This window comes from Aulonocara sp. 'chitande type north' Nkhata Bay, linkage group LG4 (assembly GCF_057382095.1).
Source record: "Aulonocara sp. 'chitande type north' Nkhata Bay isolate Kocher_YH1m ecotype deep benthic linkage group LG4, A_spYH_male_GT1.1, whole genome shotgun sequence".
Lineage (NCBI taxonomy): Eukaryota > Metazoa > Chordata > Actinopteri > Cichliformes > Cichlidae > Aulonocara > Aulonocara sp. 'chitande type north' Nkhata Bay.
Genome location: NC_141347.1, coordinates 13,991,051 through 14,011,396, shown reverse-complemented (window position 1 = coordinate 14,011,396; position 20,346 = coordinate 13,991,051). Strand labels below are relative to the sequence as shown.

Below are 20,346 nucleotides of genomic sequence, written 5' to 3'. Positions count from 1 at the left end.
ACACATAGCTGAAAATAAAAAGGAAGCTTACAGGCCTCTGCACAGCCAGTAACAGCTATAATATGACTGAAAAAGGCTGTAAAAGCATATCGGGAGACTGTGCAGGCAGGGTTTGTTTCCATCTGTGGAGCTGCTGGCAGAGTGTGGTCTCTCCTGCCACAAATGACTGCACTTGATCCGTCACCTCTACGATTTCAGAGGGGTGATGCAGACATCCTGTCAACACTGGAGACACTCGTAACACTTAATCATGCTAACCAGCAAAGCACTGTAATCTCTGTCCCCATTTTGCCCTGCTGATGAAAAGCTGAGATGACAAATAAATGAGACCAGCTGCTGGTCATATTGGCACATTCATGAGTGACAGTCCGTCTTTGAAATAACATAATGATACTGCAGACATCATTCAGTATGATTTTCACCTGCAGTTTGCAAAGTGCTCAACTTCCTTTAACCTCTGAAAATTCTCTTTTACTCATGACAAAAACTATAAAGTGTGCTATTGTTATTAGAAGAACACCATGCATGCTAAATTGTTTACATCTGTTTTCCTAAACTAAATCAAAATTGACTGCAATCATAATGTGGGGTTTCTTCATATCATCGCCATCTGCAGCCATCAAAAGTTTTTCAGTAAACCCGCTTATTCTGTCAAAACCCAGATCTCAAGCAGGACAGCATCAGTAATAAATCTCTATTATGAGACAAAATTGGCTGATTGCTGGATCAAGAAAATTCCTCCTTATATGTGAGCCAAGTCAAAAGAGGCTGAAAGGTTGAAAATGTCATTTTCACCATACCTTCTAAATGAACCCAAACATAAATGTGGAAATCAACTAATGCAATTTGTTCTGACATTAGGCAGTATATCCCCCTAGTGGCTGTGATCCAATTCTCATTCAATTTAGTAAGTAAATAAAAAGTAACAAGAAAGAGCAGCGCTGGCTTTTGCCAGAAAGTAAAGTCAATGTGTCATCCTCCAGTTCCAAGACGCTTGTGGTCATAACACCATGGTGCTGTTCAGCAAAAAAAACCCTGACTCACTGCATATAAATTTAACAAAAATGAAATTTAACAAACCTCTAATAAATAAAGTCGAAATTCAGGTGCCCCTTTTTGTCATACTGATGCTCTCCCTCTGTTGTCTCCCCCTGCTGACCATCAGAAGGACTGCAGAAGGACTGCTGAGCTCCGTATTCTTGAAAATTCACAAACTAAGGTTTGCCATATATTTAATGTTGCGATAATTAAATGTAGTTCAATTACGATTATTATTTCAGTTCAGTTCAGTTTTATTTATTTAGCATCACTTCACAGCGACACTTGCCTCAAGGCATTTTATATTGTAAGGTGAAGATCCTGCAATATAAGAGAGAAATCCCAACGTTCAGATGGCCAACTATGAGCATGCACTTGGCAACAATGGGAAGGAAAAACTCCCTTTTAACAGGAAGAAGCCTCTGTGAACCAGCTCAGGGAGGCCATGTGCTGCGACCGGTTTGGGATGAAGAGAATGAGAAAGAAAGAGAAGAGAAAAGAAAAGGGAGAAGACAAATGTTAACATAGTGTTAATTATGGCAAATGTTAAATATGTAGTTGTGGTATATGGACACATATGGACTACAGAAGAACTGTTCCGTCCATCATAGCAGGTCGAGTAGCCGCCTGAAGCTATAGCAACATAACTAATGGTAGATTCAGGGTCACCTCATCCAGCTCTAACTACACGCTCTATCAAAAAGGAAAGTTTGAATCCTAATCTTAAAAGCAGAGAGGGCGTCTGTCTTCCCAATCCAACTTGTATTACTGCTAACACAGCAATGGCATCTTTACCTTGCAAGCTAATGTATCATTATGCTTGATTATCCACTGGCTTTCGCAAATTTAGTCATATGAGCAGACTGGGGAAATGAACCTGCACCCTTTAATCATCATCCTCTTTTGTTAATGTTTGGCACACACGCACACACAGACACCCAGGCGCAGTAATATGTCCACAGCTGCTCTGTCAGCCTTGATGAGACAGCAGGTTGTCTAATTGACTGACTTGATTGCCCTCATATGTGTCTGTTCACCCATAAAAACCTCATTTATCACTAATAGGACAAAAAAAAGGAGGCGGGATGATGAACGTAAACAGATACCAGGGATAGCTCAGTAGGTAGAGTGGTTGCCCCATGATCGAAGGTCGGGGTACGACTCCACTGAACAGCTACCCTGAGGTACCCTGAGCACACTGCTCCCCGGGCGCTGCATTGGTGGCTGCCCACCGCTTCACTGTGTGAATGGGTTAAATGCAGAGGAGTAATTTCCCTACGGGGACTAACACATACACATTATTATTATTAGATACAGTGGTTTTCTTAGATCTCTTATCTGGCACCTGACAGCATGTGTGCATGCAGACCTGAGTGGTGGAAGTGAGCAAGAGACGGCAAGACAGGGGAAGGATTAGGGAGGGAAACGCGGAAGTTATGTTGTTGAATCTAAAGAGAGAATAAAGAATATTTGGATGAAAAAGAGGGGCAGACGTGAAGGAAGAAGGAGGCAGGTATGGAGCATCAGCTCTATTCAGATGGAAAAAAAGGAAAAAAGTGACAGTATAAACGAGAAAAGAGGGGGAAGCAAGCATGGGAATCACGTGGGTTATAAAATGCAGAGGGACTAGAAAAGAAAAGAGATTTCCATGAGGCATTTTTCAAGGCCTGCTGCTCGCTGTGTGAGACAGTGTTTGCTGATTGACAGCTCAGGAAAAGCGTTCAGCCACTTGGGCCTCACCCACTCATCCAGTGTCTCTCTCTGTATCTGCCACACATACACACAACACTCTTTGTAAAATATCGTGAGCTGCTCCCTTTTCTTTCCAGGTAACAGCTGCTGACAGAACACGTCAATCTCAAGGTATCCCTCTGCTTTCTTTGTTTTCTGGTGATGTTTATTTTTTTTTCCAATACAATAAATCCCCATCTTCCTTCTGCCCAGTTTCTTCCTCACCTGCTCTAACCATTTCCACCTTCCCTCTTTGCTCTCTTATGTTTCTTCGCTCTCTTTCCACCACAAACTCCACTGATATGCTTCCCATTCATCCTAGCTTTATCATTTTGCTCCTTCGTCTTGCCGTTTATCTTCCAACTCAGTCACCTCCCACGTTCCTATCAAATTCTCCTACACGTCCTCAAAATTCTGTCCTGGCCAAATGACGATATTTGATGTGTCATATCCACAGGGAAAAAAATGTACAGAGGATGCAGGGTGCAGATTTTTTTTGCATTTATCTTCAACAAGAAACGATGCAAAGATTACCACAGTCAGATTTTGATTGTAAGGAACTAGTAAGTGTAGCATGTTTAAGGATATTGGACATGATATGATGAATGCATCTAAATGAAGGCATGGAAGCATGAGCGAGTAATTTTACTTTGAAAATCCTAATTAAAGGTAGATTAACAGAGAAAAACTGTCTTCAGTTCGAGAAATGAAAAGCAGCTGAACTTTAGGCCGCCCGAAACTGAAGCACTGAGCATTCAGTCTGCAGGAGAAACAAGCTGAGAGCTGAGAGCTGTAACACTGCTGCACACCTGGAGCGGCACGATCACGTCAAACTGCTGTTTGAAATTCATACAGTTAATAGAATAGATTATCTGTGCCTTTCTTGGCTCTGAAGCACATTACTTCTCCACTTAAGAGACCTCACTCTCACCGCTCCTGTGGCTCTGTCCTTAAATCATGCTCGTTTTTCTTTTCTAAACCTTATAAAACACACACTTATACACACACCTGTGTGAAGGGAAACCCCAGCGCTTTACCACCATCTGGTACTGCACCAGGGTTCAACAATACTGCAGTGTAACAGACACGCTCGCAGTTTTATCTTGCATTTATTATAGTTTTGCAAATGCAGAAGATGCTGTTAAAAGTAATGCAGAACGTTGGTGATGTAATATGACTCCTGCATACTCTGTGTAACCTTCTAAATGCACACACACCCACACACTGACGCACACACCTTTTTCCCTCACCATTCCCATTAATGAACAGACACATTTTTACAAAAAATGTCAAAAGCTGGCAGCATGCATGCAGATGCACATAAAGACATGCGCATGCATACACAAGCCACACACATGCACACAAAGAGACACGCGCAGGATACTGTAAGATGTGATCAATAGCTATTGATCTGCCACCTTTGGCTTGTCTTGGCAGCGCTTCATGTCAGACATAAAAATGTCCACACCCGGAAGAATGGAGACAAATTGCACACAGACTCACAGATACACACACACATACACATATGAACATCTCTTAAACACACACACAGAAATTAGATTTTATCTCTAAATCATGAAAATTCAGCACAAATCGATAACTGATTAGCAGCAACATTAACTTCAGTCACTGAAGTTACATTAATTCACACACACAAAGACACACACACACACACACGCTCGCGTGCACTTCTTCATCGCCTCACCTCTGTAGCACATAGTTAGCCAGAGCAGCTCCAGCACCTGACCGCCAAACTCACACACATCCAATCCCAGCATGGTGCCTCTCTGCGGGGCTTTACTCTGTGAGACGGCAGGCTGAAGTAGAACCAGAGAACCTCCACAGGTAGCAACAAAGTGGCAGAGCAGGGATCGATTAAAAAAAAAAGAATCCACAGAAGTGTTTGAATAGAAAGAAAAGAGGTCAGGCAAGCATCTCTTCCTCTGAGGAAATAACAAGAAATACGTATTTACAGGTGTAGAGGGTTAAAGAGAAAGAGGACCGGCGTGAGAGAAACAGCAGAGGGAAGCAAGGAGGTATCCTTGGGTGTGGGTGTGGATGTGATAGGATGTGTGTGAGCTAGGAAGAGAGAGAGAGTGAGAGGGTGGAGGGAGGTCGAGGGAAGGGAAGCAGCAGACGTGAGAAGCAGCCGGCTTTCTGCGCTGCTTCTAGTCTTACATACACTAGAGTTTAGTGACAAAAGGAAAAAAAGAGATCTAAAGGCTGAGGATGCTGTCAGCTGTTTCTGGATGCAGTAAGGGTGCTGGAAGAACAGCGGTAGGCAGACGCTGGCTCAGCCGGCAGAGCTGTCTGCAGTTTAGTGTGTGTGTGAGTGTGAGTGTGTGCGGTGCTCAGACGCTGGCTATCGATTCGCAGACAAGCATGGAACCCCTCCCCTCCTGCATCCCTCCCTCCCCTCCTCATGCCATCAGCCCAGCGACTGCAATGAGCTCATCCTTTTACCCCCCCCCCACACACACACACACACACACACACACACACACTCTCCCCCTCCCTCCTCCGCTCTTCCTTGCATCCCCTCCTTCCTTTCTTCCACACCTCACTCCTCGCGCCCCCTCCAACTCTCTCATGCTTTCAATTCCCCTCTTCGTTTTTCATTACTTTTACGAATTCTCACGTGGCGTCCGCTCTCTCCTCCTTCACCTTTGTATCACAGTGTCAAGCCAACTCTCTCTCTGTTTCCCTATTTATCTCACTTCCCCTTTCCTTCAGCTTCATCTTGTTCTTTATCTCCCTCTGGCTTTAAGTGACCACGCCCTGTCAGCGGCATGCTTCAATCACGACGGTCACTGTCATTCTTTGTCTTTCAGTCTTTTTTATATATCACTGTTTTGGCTCCCTATCTTTTCTTCAGATACCTCTGATGCCACGAGGGAGGTTGTGGTGCTGGAGAATACAAAAGGATTTGCTTCCCCCACTTGATAATCAGACACACTCCTTTTCACTCATGTCTACGCACACATGCCTTCTTATTTTGTCATTCAGGGGTTGTCCAGCTGTCACCTAACATACTACTGAAGGCAACTTCTCTATTTCCCTGCTTCTCACCCTCTCAGAGTCTGCTAGCAGTTTGCATGATGTTGTTTGAAGTCATCAGGAATGACAGTAATAATAAAAAAGGAAGTTTATTAGCTTGGCGCTTATCAAAACCCAGCATTACAAAGTGTTTTGCATGTGGTCATGCATGAATACAGAGGCTGGCATCTGGAATAAAACTGAGTAAAATCAAACATGGTACATCAAACATGCATTTTGCCACCATGACTTCAGCAACTGATTTCTGGACTTGGCATTTTGAAGCATCATTGCTTTGCTGTTTTTGGCCACCTTAGCACTAGCTATCAGCGGTTGCTTGCTAGTGCTAAGCTAGTGATAACAGAGCAAAAGGGCACTGGACTTCACTCAGCAAAAATTTCAGGAAAAGTTTTTGGATGAGCTGAAGGCCAATTACAATGATTAGGAAGAGGCCAACAACACCAACATGATTTAGTAACTCGAATTAGTGAATGTGAGGTCTTTGCAGAAAGCAGCTAGCTACAACTCTTGAAATACCTGCTGATCAAAGTGACCACACCCCTAACTATGAGCCTTAACAAAATAGAAAAGTTACAAAAAAAAAAAAAAAAAAAGAATAAATAAATTACAAACTCTCATACAGTCGTCACAACAGCAGACAGTGATAATCTAATTGCTTATTTTGCGAGTGTAGACTGTATAACCGGTGGACATAGTCATTGTTACGTCACCTAAAGTGCCATTTTGAAGCCTCAAGATGAGCGTTTTCGCTGTTCCACCATCTTGAGAGGAGAGTTGGGTCTGATTGTGGCACTGAATGCTTGACTATCGATTCATGATTGACTGGTTTGCTAATGAGAAAGCACTTTGAGACTGCAGTTTGCCCTCCAATTTGAAACATAGTATGGCCAAAATTTACAAAATAGATGTAACTTTTTAATTCACTGACCCAAAATGAATGACTGAGCCCATAAACTCATCAGGAAAGTCTTTAGAGGGCTCAAGTTAGAAAGCTGTTTTCACATAGACTTCTATAGGACTGGAAGCCTTTTTGCAAACACAGCTATCGCCATCTGGTGGTCTTTAGATAGAATGCAGGTTTAAGACACTTCTGTATTGGTTTCATTTTTCAGACCTGGGGCCCGTTCTTCGTACGTCGCTTACTACATCCAAGATCAAATGACACATCCAAGATCAAATCATCGCGCTAACTCTGAGCTCGCTATTCCGGTTCCCCGAACACACCTGTTGTTGACGATTAGTATAGCTGGATGAAGTAATGTGAGATCACTGGGTGGCCCAACAGGGGCTACGCATCGATAGTAGAAACATTGATCGGCAACCCTTTGATTGGTCGGCGAAAATGTCGAAGGAGCGCGCTCGGTATTCTTCGGCAGCAGAGCAAGAACTCTTGAGTGAGGGATTTTAGGAGTTTCAGAGTCTAATTAAAACGCAAGGGAACACTGCAAAGGCTGCAAAAGCAAGGAGAGAGGGCTGGCAGGAAGTTGCTGACAAATTAAACTCGTAAGTAATTTAATAATAACAATAATAATGGAGTGGATTTATATAGCGCTTTTCAAGGCACCCAAAGCGTTTTACAATGCCACTATTCAGTCACTCTCACATTCACACACTGGTAGCTGTCACAGCTGCCCTGGGACAGACTGACAGAAGCCAGGCTGCCATATCGCGCCATCGGCCCCTCTGGCCAACACCAGTAGGTGGTAGGGTAGATTTATCATATCACACTATATTATCCAATATTATATTACATTATATTATATTACATTATGTTATATTATATCCCCTTTCACATTAGAGCCACAACAGGACCCACTAGAACATGGGAACAAGTAAAAGTGAAATATGAGAATATTCTACAGAATGGTAATATTTATCACTTATATTGCTTTTCGTCTCTTGGACAGAGACCCTGAAATAATCTGTTTGTTTGTTTATAACAGCAACCAAGAAAAGGGGCAGCGCAAAAAAAGACAGGTGGTGGTCCTGCACCCCCTCGTCAACAAGTTGGTTAAGTGAATAATACCCTCACGGGAAAATCGATATCTCTCTATGAGCACACTGTCGCGCTGAGCTAAAGGATCCTGTCTGTCCCGCAATATACGCTGAATTCTGAGGACTCTCCTTATCAATCTTGCACCTTCCGCAATGGGTGGCTCGCGTATACGGACAGGACATGGCTGCGACAGGCTTCCCAAATCCACCTTCGCTTTTATAGCCGTGGTCTCCCATCTTGATTACACGAAGTAAATTGCAATTACTACTCTGAAATATGAATTACATCTGTAATAATCACATACATGTAATAGAATGTTAATAGTTCATTTCCCTTTTTTAGGAAATGACCTGTATGTATCTGTGTGACATCAATAAAAGGATCAAGTGCTGCATTATCTTTAGTTACATTGATGTTATTTATTTATGGTACAACAGTGGTAAAATATCGCTGTTGCTTTCGTATACATGAAGCGGAAATACCTGAGTGGCCGCGATCTAATCCTGTTTACATAAAGTAAACCTGCTCCCGAGCAGGTTTACGCTTACGGCTCTGTTGCTATGACAGCAAGTCCCGGATGGGCTTCGAAGAACCGAACGATCCAGGATCACGCGAAATCGTCAACAGTCAAATCCGGCTAACTTACTTAGCGAGGTACGAAGAACGGGCCCCTGAAGCTACAAGCACGTCTAATGCTTCCTGTATCTGGGAGCCAATACTCATGTGGCCATTAGAGGAACTGCAGTTAATTTTTCAGCTTGAGGGAAGTTGTTGATTGAAACAAACCAAGTAAACAGCAACAGGAATAACTCAATAGTTAAGAATAAAATCTAAGTTAAGAATAAAATTTTTAAAAAGAAATGTTACAAACACATTCTTATAAAATACGTCTTCAATAATAACTTGAAAGGGTTTATTGATGCAGAAAGCTGGACTTTCTCTTGCAAGTTGTTTCCTTCCTGACAATCTCAGGCTGCGGACTGGTTGGTAAGGGGACAACAGCTTATATTCTGGGGTGAGGGCATGATATAATAATAAAAACACTGTTTAGACAGAAGCTGTGGAATTCAAATTTAGACAATTCTCCAAATATATTTAACTGTATTGCACAATTCCAGTCTGTATGCCAGCCCTTACATGTTTTTCCCATTAGAGCCAGTCTTTAAAGTCAAGCAACAATCAGTGGGGAAAAAAATCAAAAACACCCACAACACAATAAATTCACATTAAAAAAAAATGTCTATTTTATATATGATTTTAGAACAAAACCAGACGCATGCACCCAAACAGGCTATGTTTGACAAACGTAAGTCCCTGGATCGGTGACTAAGTTCACATTTCACTGAAGCTGTTCCTTCCATGAAAAATATCCCATCAAACTTCATCTTAAGGTTTGTCGTGTCTGTGCAAATCTGTCATTTTCAAACGGTTAACAGCAGTAAAATCTGATTTAATGCCACTGCCTCGCCCGAACAGTCACCCCCGTCAGTGTCTGCGGTGAGCCTCTGTCCTAAAGAAGCTGTTCCATAAACTCATTATATTCATATCACTTTATGGAAAAATAAATCAGCAGCAGTAGTGGGGCGAGTGGTATCTATAAAATGTGTGCTCGAACACGCCAGCCATGAATGAGGTCATAAAGAGTGTGTCGGTGGAAGGGCCCCCCAGGGTTTAGCGTAACCGTATTTCACCTCAAACAGGAAAAATCTGACAGAAAACTCAGCGGGTAGCTGACAAGAAGCTGCACTGTTTTTATCTTCGTAACATAATGACATAACTCAGCTCTCAAGTGAACCAGTCCACTGTCTTCTCATACATCGGTTCACCCGATAAACAGTGACACGCATTAATATATGCAGAATGGATTAGATAGTTTGACGGATTGAGAATTATCCTGTTTCCTTCTTTGCTTGACAGATGAGATGGCTCATAACACCTTCATGGCATAAATATATATTTTAATATGAATCTGCTGTCTTTATGTAAAGACAAGTTAGATTAAGGTTTGAAGGTTAGTCAACAATCTTAAAAATATGATCAAATAAATAAAATGATTAACGGAGAAAACAAAGAGCCAAGAATCATCAGAATCCACCTAAAACCTTCAGTATATGAGCAGAGCCCTCAGATAACCATATGAAAAACGTTTTTCATAGTTTTCCTCTTAATAAGAAGTGTGTGGTGGGTGATCTTGTCTCCTAATTCGTCCTGGAGATGTGTTAATACTGCAGTATTTATGTTTCTACTTCCCTGTGCCATTCTAGAAATCCAACATAGCACTGACACAGCCTCCAACTGTGACTGGCCAATTCTTACCCATTTCAAGCTACTTCTTCCTCTGCCATCATTTCTTAAATCAGAGCTTCCCAAAGTGTGGGGCCCGTCCTCGGGGGCGGGGGGCGCAGAGCTATTACAGGGGGGGTGTGGTATGAAAAGAAAAAAAAATCAAACAGAGAACTCTTGGACACTGCTGGCATAATGGACAGGTTTTTGACAGGGCTCCCACACAAACGCAAAGCAGGAGATGAAGCATCGCCAGATATGTTTCCAAAACAAGTCAAAGGAGCTTGCAAAGAAAACAACTTCCTTCCAAGTCAAAGACTAGAAAATATGGTGAAGTATATCTTTCCTTTGGCTTCACCTGCACAAGTGCCAAGTGCGACATAATTAGATTTCCCTGCATCTGGAGCACTCGCTAATATCAGGCTGATCCTGCCGTAATTTCTTCCCCCTGTCCAAATCATGTTTTTAAACTCATTTTGCACAGAGCCATTGTAGAAATTCATCTCGTGTAAACAATGTGGCGCACAGAGTGACGTGAAAAAAGGCACATACCTTTGATGTTGCGTGACGAAGTCTGTATTCCGCGTCCACACATAAACGCACAAACTGAGTTTTCAGTGATTTGAAACGCTGTTTACGTGTGGACGAAAGGCCCAAACGCATAGAAACAGCTGCGTTTTCAAAAATATCCGTGTAGGTGTGGATGTAGCGTAAAAGAGTTAGTCGTTTATTTTATTGCTACCTGTAAATTATTGCAGTTTACTTTTATTTGTTTAATTGTTTACTAAATGTTTGAGGTGTGAAATAAACCACAATGGAGTCCAAAAACAAAAAATTTGTGTGTGTGGTTGAAGGATGTGATCTCACAAAGCTAAGCAGGGTTGGACTTGGTTAGTACTTGGATGGGAGACTGTCTGGGAATACCAGGTGTTGAAGGATGTGTCTGTGCGGGGGGGGGTGAAGATTTTTTCTTGCAAAACAAACAAAGAACTAAATAATTTCATGTTAACATTACTTGGCAACAGGGAAAGTGAGGCAAGTTGCACTGGTGCATTTGTGACAGCTTCACTTGAAATGCCTTCACCGCATAATACATGCCATGTCCATGAACTGACAGATTTCCTTGCTGAGCTCAAAAACTCGATTGAGAACTTTTCCCCAACTCAGCCAACGGACCTCTGTATGATAAGGAATGTCGGCAAACTCTGAATCTATTTCCCACATAAAAGACTGAAATTGACGGTGATTTAAACCTTTAGTTTAGATAAAATGTACGGTTTGCGTTACGGTGATCATTACATGCTCCATTTTTAGGACTTTACCACACAGCGTTTCCTGGTGTGTGATGCAGTAATATGCTGATAACTGACTGGTACATTTCTCCTCCTGCATCTTTACTAGATCCTACATCCTGCTCAACACCAGCGCTCAATCTTTCAACACTTTGAAATACGTTTTAAAAAATGTATTTTCCTGTCGTCCTGACAATAAAACTTGCTTTCACAACAGCTTCACTTTGTGATTTTGCTCTGCTGAAATGTCAGATTCTTCTTTAGCTCTCCTACCTTCTGTAGTTTCTGCATTTCGGTTTTTCAGCTTGTGTTTTGTCTTGTAGTGCCGTTTTAAATTAAATTCCTTAATTACAGCCACATTAGCTCCACAAATAAGATACAGGTTTACCAGCAATGTCTGTAAACATAAATTCAGCCTCCCGCTGCCGGTGCTGAAAGGCTCTGTTTTCAGAATCAACTTTTCTCTTCGCCATTGTGAGGGGCTAGGTAACAGAAGTTTGCTAATTGACGCGGGAATGTTCCCAGTTAGCCTAGCATTTGGCAAGGAGGCCGCAGCGCTGCATTATGGGATCTGTAGTTTGTGTTTTATTAGCGCCTTATATCGCCGGGCCATGCATAACAATAATAATAAATATATATAAAATGATCTTGCGGGCTGGATATAAATGTACGCCGGGCCGGATGTGGCCCGCGGGGCTTGACTTTGACACATGTGAGTTACCTGGACTCACAAGATCACATTAGATGTCAAACAGCAGGAAAATCGCTGGAGTTTTAAGAGGCAGACAACTACACCCACACCACATTTATGCTATCGCTATTTATTGTGGTTTAACCTGTCAAGGACAAAAACGTACAGAAAATTCTGCATCAAGCCTTGTAGTCATAGCTTTCCCAGTTTTGGTAAGCCTGGATTGACAGCGTGGTGGCGTGATGGTTGGTGCTGTTGCCTCCCAGCAAGAAGAGCCAGGGTTCAAATCCACAATCTGTCTGGTTTGCAGTGTGTAACTACAAAAAGTTGCATTTCCTGCATGAATGCAGTGTAGTGGAATCTGAAAAAAGCAGAAGACGGACAACTACCTGCTGAAAACTCTGTGTTGAAGTCTGCTGAAAACTGCTTTATTTGAAAGCCTACACTGAAGAGTGTCAAGAACTCAGGGAGAGAAGATGTGCAGCAAGAGGCACAGATAGGATTCGAACCTGCGCCTCCTGGTCTCAAGATACAGAAGGCGCAGAACAGTTTAAAGTTTGAATGGTGAAAATCAGCTGAAAAGTGAGGGAGGGGTTAACCAGCAAAGGTCTGAGCAACTACAATAAGGTAGAATAAACTTTAAAGAGAAACAGGATCACTATAGTGTGAATGCCTAATGGCCTAATGGCATTCACACAATTAGAGTTAGGTTAATTGGTGATTCTAAATTACCCATGAATGTAAGCGCAAATGATTGTTTGCCTCCATGAAATCGTCAACCCCCATATTGGTTCATTAAGCAAGACTAGCAGTAATTGCCTTGACTAACAAAGTATACTTCGTTGATACAACGTAATCTGATTACATTAAACCACCAAATGCCAAATGTGTTGGTTTGACATGGTCAAAAATGGGTTATTGTACTTGGTTAAATCACGTGGAAATAGGTGCCATGATTAAAATCACTTGTTTTACACTTTGATCGAGCATTTCCTGTAAATGTAAGTTTGGTGATTCCTTTTTCTTTTCCTCTTTCTAACATGTGTAAAATTTGTCAGAAGCTGTTGTGTCTTAAGTTTTAATTTCCTGTTTGGACAACCCAGATCTACATAAATGTTTCTTCCTGCAGCAAACAGTCCTAGTTATCCCTCTTGCTGTTTATGAAATCACAATCAAATGTAATTTAAAAGAAATGAGAAAATGCAATTATCACACAGTGTAACACACCTCAAATTGAATTCACGAACTGATATCACATGGATTCGCAAGCGTAATCTGCTTTGATTTGGCAAGTTATTCCATTACGCTGCGGCTACATGAGCTGAAATAATTGCTTTCTGCCTCTCTCTATCTCTCTCTCACACAGAGAGAAACACTATGTACGTTATACTCTTGGGGTGCCTGAATGAGCAGGGTCTAAATGGTTTTCCGACAGTATATTGGTGAGGGGGCATTTATCTCTTTCTTTTTAGCGTGGAAAGAATAACCTGTCTCATTTGAGGCTCATTCGTCCATAAGCAGCAGCAGATTTAGTCAGACTGAGAGTGAATAACACCAGTGTTAATTCTCTGAATAATAATTTCAGGAGGGAAAAGAATGTGACAGGAAAGAATCTATGAATCAGCACAAAGGTGTTTTTAAAGAAGTAACCAGAGATGGGCAGTAACGCGTTACTGTAATCTGATTACTTTTTTCAGGTAACGAGTAAAGTAAGGGATTACTATTGCAAAAACGGTAATTAGATTACTGTTACTTTCCCGTAGGAACGCTGTGTTACTGCGTTACTAAAACTGTGATTTTTTTTGCGAGAATGTTTCATGACAGTGACATAAGCGAGTGCGACGTTCGTGACAACAGCTGTGTGCAGATCAACAGTGGATCATATATCGAGTGCAGGAGAGAGTATGAGCGTTCAGCGTTTAAAGCGTGGAAGTACTGACCTTACTTTGAGTTTGATTCCATAAAAAGTGACAAAAACATTAGTGTCCGTTGTGCGTGGGAAGAAAACTTCTATTTACAGCGAAAAAAACCCTAAACTTCTAAGCAAGCACCGAGTGCGCTACCATGTAATGGGAAACTCATAGAGAAACTCGTGGATTCTTCCACTGACCACTGCGCCACACCTGCACCAGGGTAAACCTCCGCCTACCCTACTCCTGCTTTACCGGTGAAAATAGAGCAACAGGACCACTAGTCTTTGATGTTATTTATTTTCTGCTGTGTTTTACTTGCATCTATTTGAAAGAGTGAGTGTAAACACACAAAAAAATAATAATTATGTGCTGGAATGTGCAGAAAATAAGTTTAAATGTTAAACAATTTTCTTCCAGTCAGAGAATTTTGCATATAATTAAATTTTTGCTTGATGCATAAAGTTAAAAGGTTAAAACTAATAAAACAAGTTTTTTTTTTCCATTGGATTACATTTTGTATGATGGATTATGCAGGAAAAGTAGAATTGGGCTGAAAGATCTATCGCTTTATCACCTATTCAGGTTGTAAATTGTGTTTTTAAAAAGTAACTAAGTAAGTAAGTAACTAAGTAATTAATTATCTTTGAAAATAAGTAATCAGTAAAGTAACGGGATTTCTTTTTTAGGTAAGTAATCGGTAATTAGTTACTGATTACTTTTTTCAAGTAACTTGACCAACACTGGTAGTAACTGAGTAAGTATGAAAGTAATCAGGGCTGATAATCCAGCTTGTCAGAGGAATGACTCAGAGGTTTTTTTGGTCAGGTGATGACCAAAAAAATAGAATAGCAACCTCTCAAAGGAAGAAGAGGGTCGTATGAGCTGTAATGATGCACAAATCTACACATTAATAGGGTATATAATGATGAACTCCAGACTTCTAATTTTTGATTCTAATTTTTGCCTCATAACTTTTGCACTGTCCACTTCCTGCTGTGACAAAACAAATTTCCCACGTGTGGGACTAATAAAGGTTATCTTATCTTATCTTATCTTATCTTATCTTGCCCTTACTTTAGAATACTATTCTTGATTACTTTTAGTGCCCTAATTGTTGATACAAGACCCAACCCACACTTCCAGATTGTTTTCTTTGTTTTCTTTGTTCTCACTTGTTGTGACCATATTAACAAACTGTAGGTATGGTGTAGGTGAAAGTCACAGTGACTTAATAGATTCACCTCACAGGTTCAAAAAAGGCCTCGTGGGAGATTTAACCGTCATATACACCAGATCTGGGCAGACCAGTAGAGCAGTAGACCTGTAAAGCACATCCAGCCCAGCCAATGGGCTAGTTGGTGTTTACCCTTTTCAGCTTGACTGTGAAAGCACTTAAACGAGTGTTGTAAGATTTGGATCCAATACAGCGTAGTGTGTTACCAGTGGTGTTTCTGGTTAACAAGCTCCTCCTGTGTAATTTTGTAAAATTCCTCCACCTTTCTCATGATAATTTAACCCCTTGAGTCAAGATCTTGCATGATGCTCTGGACACAAGGCCGATTGATGGTCGTTTTATATTTCTTCCATTTATGAATAATCACACCGACCTTCTCACCAAGCGTCCTCTCATCCATCCATCCATCCATCCATCCATCCATCCATCCATCTTCTTCCGCTTTATCCGGGGCCGGGTCGCGGGGGCAGCAGCCTAAGCAGAGAAGCCCAGACCTCCCTCTCCGCAGCCACCTCCTCTAGCTTATCAGGGGGAAACACCAAGGCATTCCCAGGTCAGCCGAGACATATAATCTCTCCAGCGTGCCCTGGGTCTGCTCTGGGGCCTCCTCCTAAAACAAAACCAGTTCATGAAATTTTACATAAATTATTCAATATAAAAAAACTAACTCACACTCAGATAAACCAAAATAATACAAATGTAATAAAGACTGAGATCACTTGGCTGTAAACAACAGTACTATAGTACACTGCTGTTACAGGCAAGTGTTGTCATGTGACTGTAATCCACAGCGTCTCAGACGTAAAGACAGAGGTGGAGAAATCAACAGGCTGACGATGTCACTGATGTTTACATCTGCCTGTGTGCTACAACTCTGCACCCAGAGGCTGTGCACCATTCACTCATTTACACACAGAACTCTGAATAAAGCTTCAAATTCATGTGTCACAGTGATAAAGGACCTCAATAGAGTAACATATTGTCCAGTCACACGCCTCTTATACTTCCCCAAGATCCTAAACTGCATACTGGATCTATTAAAAAAAAACATGGCTTCGTAGTTGTAGAGTCTGGATGCTGAAGTGGGAAGCATGCAGTCCAGATGTTTCACCAACATGTTTGTCATGAAGTCTAATTCAGTTGTGGTATTTTATTTTTATTCACATTTTACACACACTGGGGTCATGGATCAAAAACAGGGTTCAACACCATTTCTCCTGATCTGTGTTTAACAGCAGAGCATCACAGACACTGATTTACTGAACTGTTTATGCTGTTCAGTATCAACAATTCTCAAATGATGCTCAGGCCTGCAGAGCTGCAGCACACGTCGCAGATATAAATGACATCATCACTCACCTGTGACGTCACCTGATCGGTCCTTAAAAACACGTTCTAAAAGGCAACAACAACACGTTTTCACTCTGCATCATCAGCTTATCTCCTGCTGTTTGCTTTGTAGTTACATTTGTACAATCTAACAGTGAGAACCACCTCAGCATTAAAGGAATAGTTCTCCATTTTTGTGTTTCTAAAACTTTTCACAGGTCACATCATAAATGCAGAACTCTGTTATTACATTATTGGAGTGCGTAAAGCAGCAATATTAGTCGTGTTTTCAGGATGTTTTCAAAATTGAAAAACTCACCAGCGATGACTTTAATGTTGAAACGTTGTTGCTTTGGGTGAAGATGTGGAATAATACAGGAGTATTCTCCACTGTCGACCAGCTTGGTGTTTCTGATGACTATGGAGGCGTTACCAAGCTTCAACTCTTCTGAGAAATGTGAGACCCGACCTTTGAACTGCTCGTCTTGTCCCGGACGTCCGTTATTGTATTCGTCGCGAGCAGAGTACAGGAACACCTCCTTCTGACCATCTTTCTTCCAGTCAAAGACCTCATGTTGAAGGCTCATCTTGGTGCTGAGGGAGCAGGGTAAGATGGCATCTCTTCCTTCTGGGACCACCACTGTGACAACTCCCCGCCCTGAAGGATGAAGCATATTTTAATCCTTGTGTTTAAGTAAGTTAATAGTCCTAAAACATATGTAGGTAACCTCCATTACTCTAAAAACACAGTTTATAAATATGAAAAAGATTTATTCACTGATCTCATGTCATACTTTGTGAAATGACCACGAGACTCGTTTAGTTTTGACAGGTCAGTGTGTCACAATCATCACACATTTTACACTTTTTAATATTGCGTGTTTTACTTCTGTTTACACAAGTCACTCATTAGACCTACAACTTGGACCAATGTCTAAAAAGTAAAAACGCAGATCCAAGGTAATAACAGTTTTTGAATATAAAACAGTTCAAAATAATGATTCAATTTGTTGTCACAAAATCCAAAAATTAAAATAAAATAATTTAAACATTTTCACAAAATCAAATAAAAACTTAAAATCTACTCTCGAAGAGCAGTGTGAGGTAGTCAAACTCGAACATCAAGGAAGGTGGTAGGGGAGCAGACTCAGCTGACATTTTGGGTTTCCAGAGGTGAGCAATTTATTTACAGCGGACCCCATCCTACATGAAACTTAATAAAACTTCCCCCCAAAGTAACTCAGTAAACAAAACTCAAAAGTACATGGGTTTGGTAACATAGATTACCTCTCCTCTCTCTTCTGAATCTGCAGAGACTGGCTATATATAGGGCCGGCAATTTCCCTTCAATTAGTCCGGCCAGCGCCACTCATTTGGGCTGAGTGATCTAAAACTCTACATAGTTGATTAAAAATGACAAAAACCTCCTCACACTTCTGATTAGCACATTTACCCAACTAAATGGCTGTATTAAGGAAAAAAACAAGATTCAACAAATCCCTTCGGACCTGGAAACAAACAAAAGGAAGCATTTCTATAGTAAAAGAAACCCCTCCTCTTGGTTCAACCTGCTAATATCATGTGTGACATCATCAGCACTTTAAAATGAGGAAATGCTAGGCGAGCCTTTCCCCACACCTGACCTACATGAAGACTGAAAAGAAAGAACAAAGTATGAACAAATGACTTAATCTGTAACATAATAAAATATAAGAAACATGTAACTGAGTAGTAATAATAGTGAGTGCAGCAATGTTACTTTGACAAAATCGTCGAATCAAATAAATCCAGAGACAGAATAATGTTCATAATGTTCAAAAAAAAGGTCAACACATCTGGGGCAAATGTAGAGCATTACAGCTGCTTCGGTCCTTAAAAAGATGCTTTTTGTGTTTTTCAGTTTGATGTAATTTCACTTCTTTCTTTTTTATAAGTCAACTGGTTACCCAGCATGCCTCAGTGGTATAAATATGTAATATGACATTTGTGTCTGTGGTTCTCCCTCACTCAGGACACAGCAGACTTGAGTGCAGCGGGTTGGTTGCTTGTTTGTTTGTTTGTTTGTTTGTTTGTTTGTTTGTTTGTTTGTTTGTTTCCGCTGGCCAAGGGATGCATTTAATCCTTCCTCTAACAGAAAGGATTTTTCTATAGTGGAAATACACAGGACTGATACAGTAAACTCTTTAATTCACTGTTAAATTCTCCAGTTGTATATACTTCTGTTATAACTACTACCAATACTACAACAACTAATAATGATAATACTAATAAGAAGAAGAAGAATCATTAATAAGAACCACTAATAAGAGCCACTGTCCTCTCTTTTCTCCCTAAAACACTAAAGAGATCTAAGAAATTTGGGAAACCATATAATCAAACATATTTAAAGTTGTGGCTGAGTAGCTGTTATAGTTTGTTCTTACATATGCTGCTTCTTCTGACTTACAGTTTTCGTTGTGGTTGAAAAGAAATGTTAAACTGTGAGTGAATTTAAGTAGTACAGACTTTACTTCGTTTTGGTCCACAGAAATACCACCACCCGTAGGTGCAAAAAAGAACTACGGTGGAAGATCATAAACTTCCTCTTTCTGGCAATGTAGGTCGGTAATAGCTGAAAGAAGTCTCACTTTAACAGTCGTATCTAATAATCTGAGTAATCCAGATCCCCCATATTATTATTATCTTTTATATTCTGGATTTATAAAGTTTAAATTTCACATTCGTAACATTTAGATTTACAGCACTGTATATACATTTAGCTGAAAGTGCAATTTATGATTTGTATTTTAAATTTCTCCGATCAGTAAATTTGAATGCAGTTAGGCTACTGAGGATTAGTCTCTTACCATTTTTATGTCCTTTCGTAGAGGCAGTTACAAGGAAAAGGCAGAAATAACTCCGGAGTTTTCATATTTTTGACGCAACTGTACAGTAATGACTGAGGTGAGTTTTATATACCAGTAGTTGTTGCCCCTTTGCCCCTTTGCTGTCCCTTTGCTGTCAAAGAGCGCATGTGTAAGTGAGGATCAAGATGTTTATATCCAGTCTGAATTTTACTTTCTGCATCCGTCAATCCGCTCGGGTCAGATAGGCGCTAATTTAGTCATTAAACTGTGACTCTCAAACCAGAGAGCATAAAAAGTTTCATCTTGTTGCCAGCATGTTTGTTCTCTATCAGTATAGAGAGAGCACGACAATTCTGCTACCGAGAAAAAAATGTTTGGAAGAGCGACACATCTCGACACATGTCGTCACATCTCACTGTGAGTATGACTATGCGTGTCCACCCACTGTTCTGCGCTGCAGTCAATGACTGTAGAAAACAAGGAAAGAGGCTGTCCTGTATGTATTTATGTATGTATGTATGGAGAGCCAGGAGTGACAAAATGAAGGTACTTGGTGGTTGCTTTCTTAGCAGCCTCTTCATGGTTTCCATTTGCCTGTAGGATCCCCAGGTACTTCTAACTGTCCTCGATGTCTGCAGTGTTGCCTTCTGGTAGTTCGATCCCCTCAGTTCTGACTATCTTCCCTCTCCAACTACATATACACACATATACACACACATATACACACACACACACACACATATATATATATATATATATATATATATATATTAGGGGTGCAACGATATTCGTATCGATATTGAACCGTTCGATACAGTGCTTTCGGTTCGGTACGCATATGTATCGAACAATACAACATTTGTAATTTATTTTATCAACTTTCCTTCTGACAATGCTGTCTGTGTTGAGCGCTCAGTGAATCTGCGTTCGACTACT

General features: G+C 40.9%; 1 protein-coding gene across 1 annotated transcript in view; it reads right to left on the bottom strand.

The window, feature by feature from the left end:
• arhgdig (Rho GDP dissociation inhibitor (GDI) gamma) overlaps positions 1-5,132 on the bottom strand; it is a 33,942-nt gene extending 28,810 nt beyond the window's left edge. The window contains exon 1 of the mRNA XM_086288624.1: positions 4,475-5,132. Within this exon, the coding sequence (XP_086144750.1) occupies positions 4,475-4,547 (73 nt within the window). The 5' untranslated portion in view covers positions 4,548-5,132. The remainder of the gene's footprint in view (positions 1-4,474) is intronic.
• Positions 5,133-20,346: the final 15,214 nt, after the last annotated feature.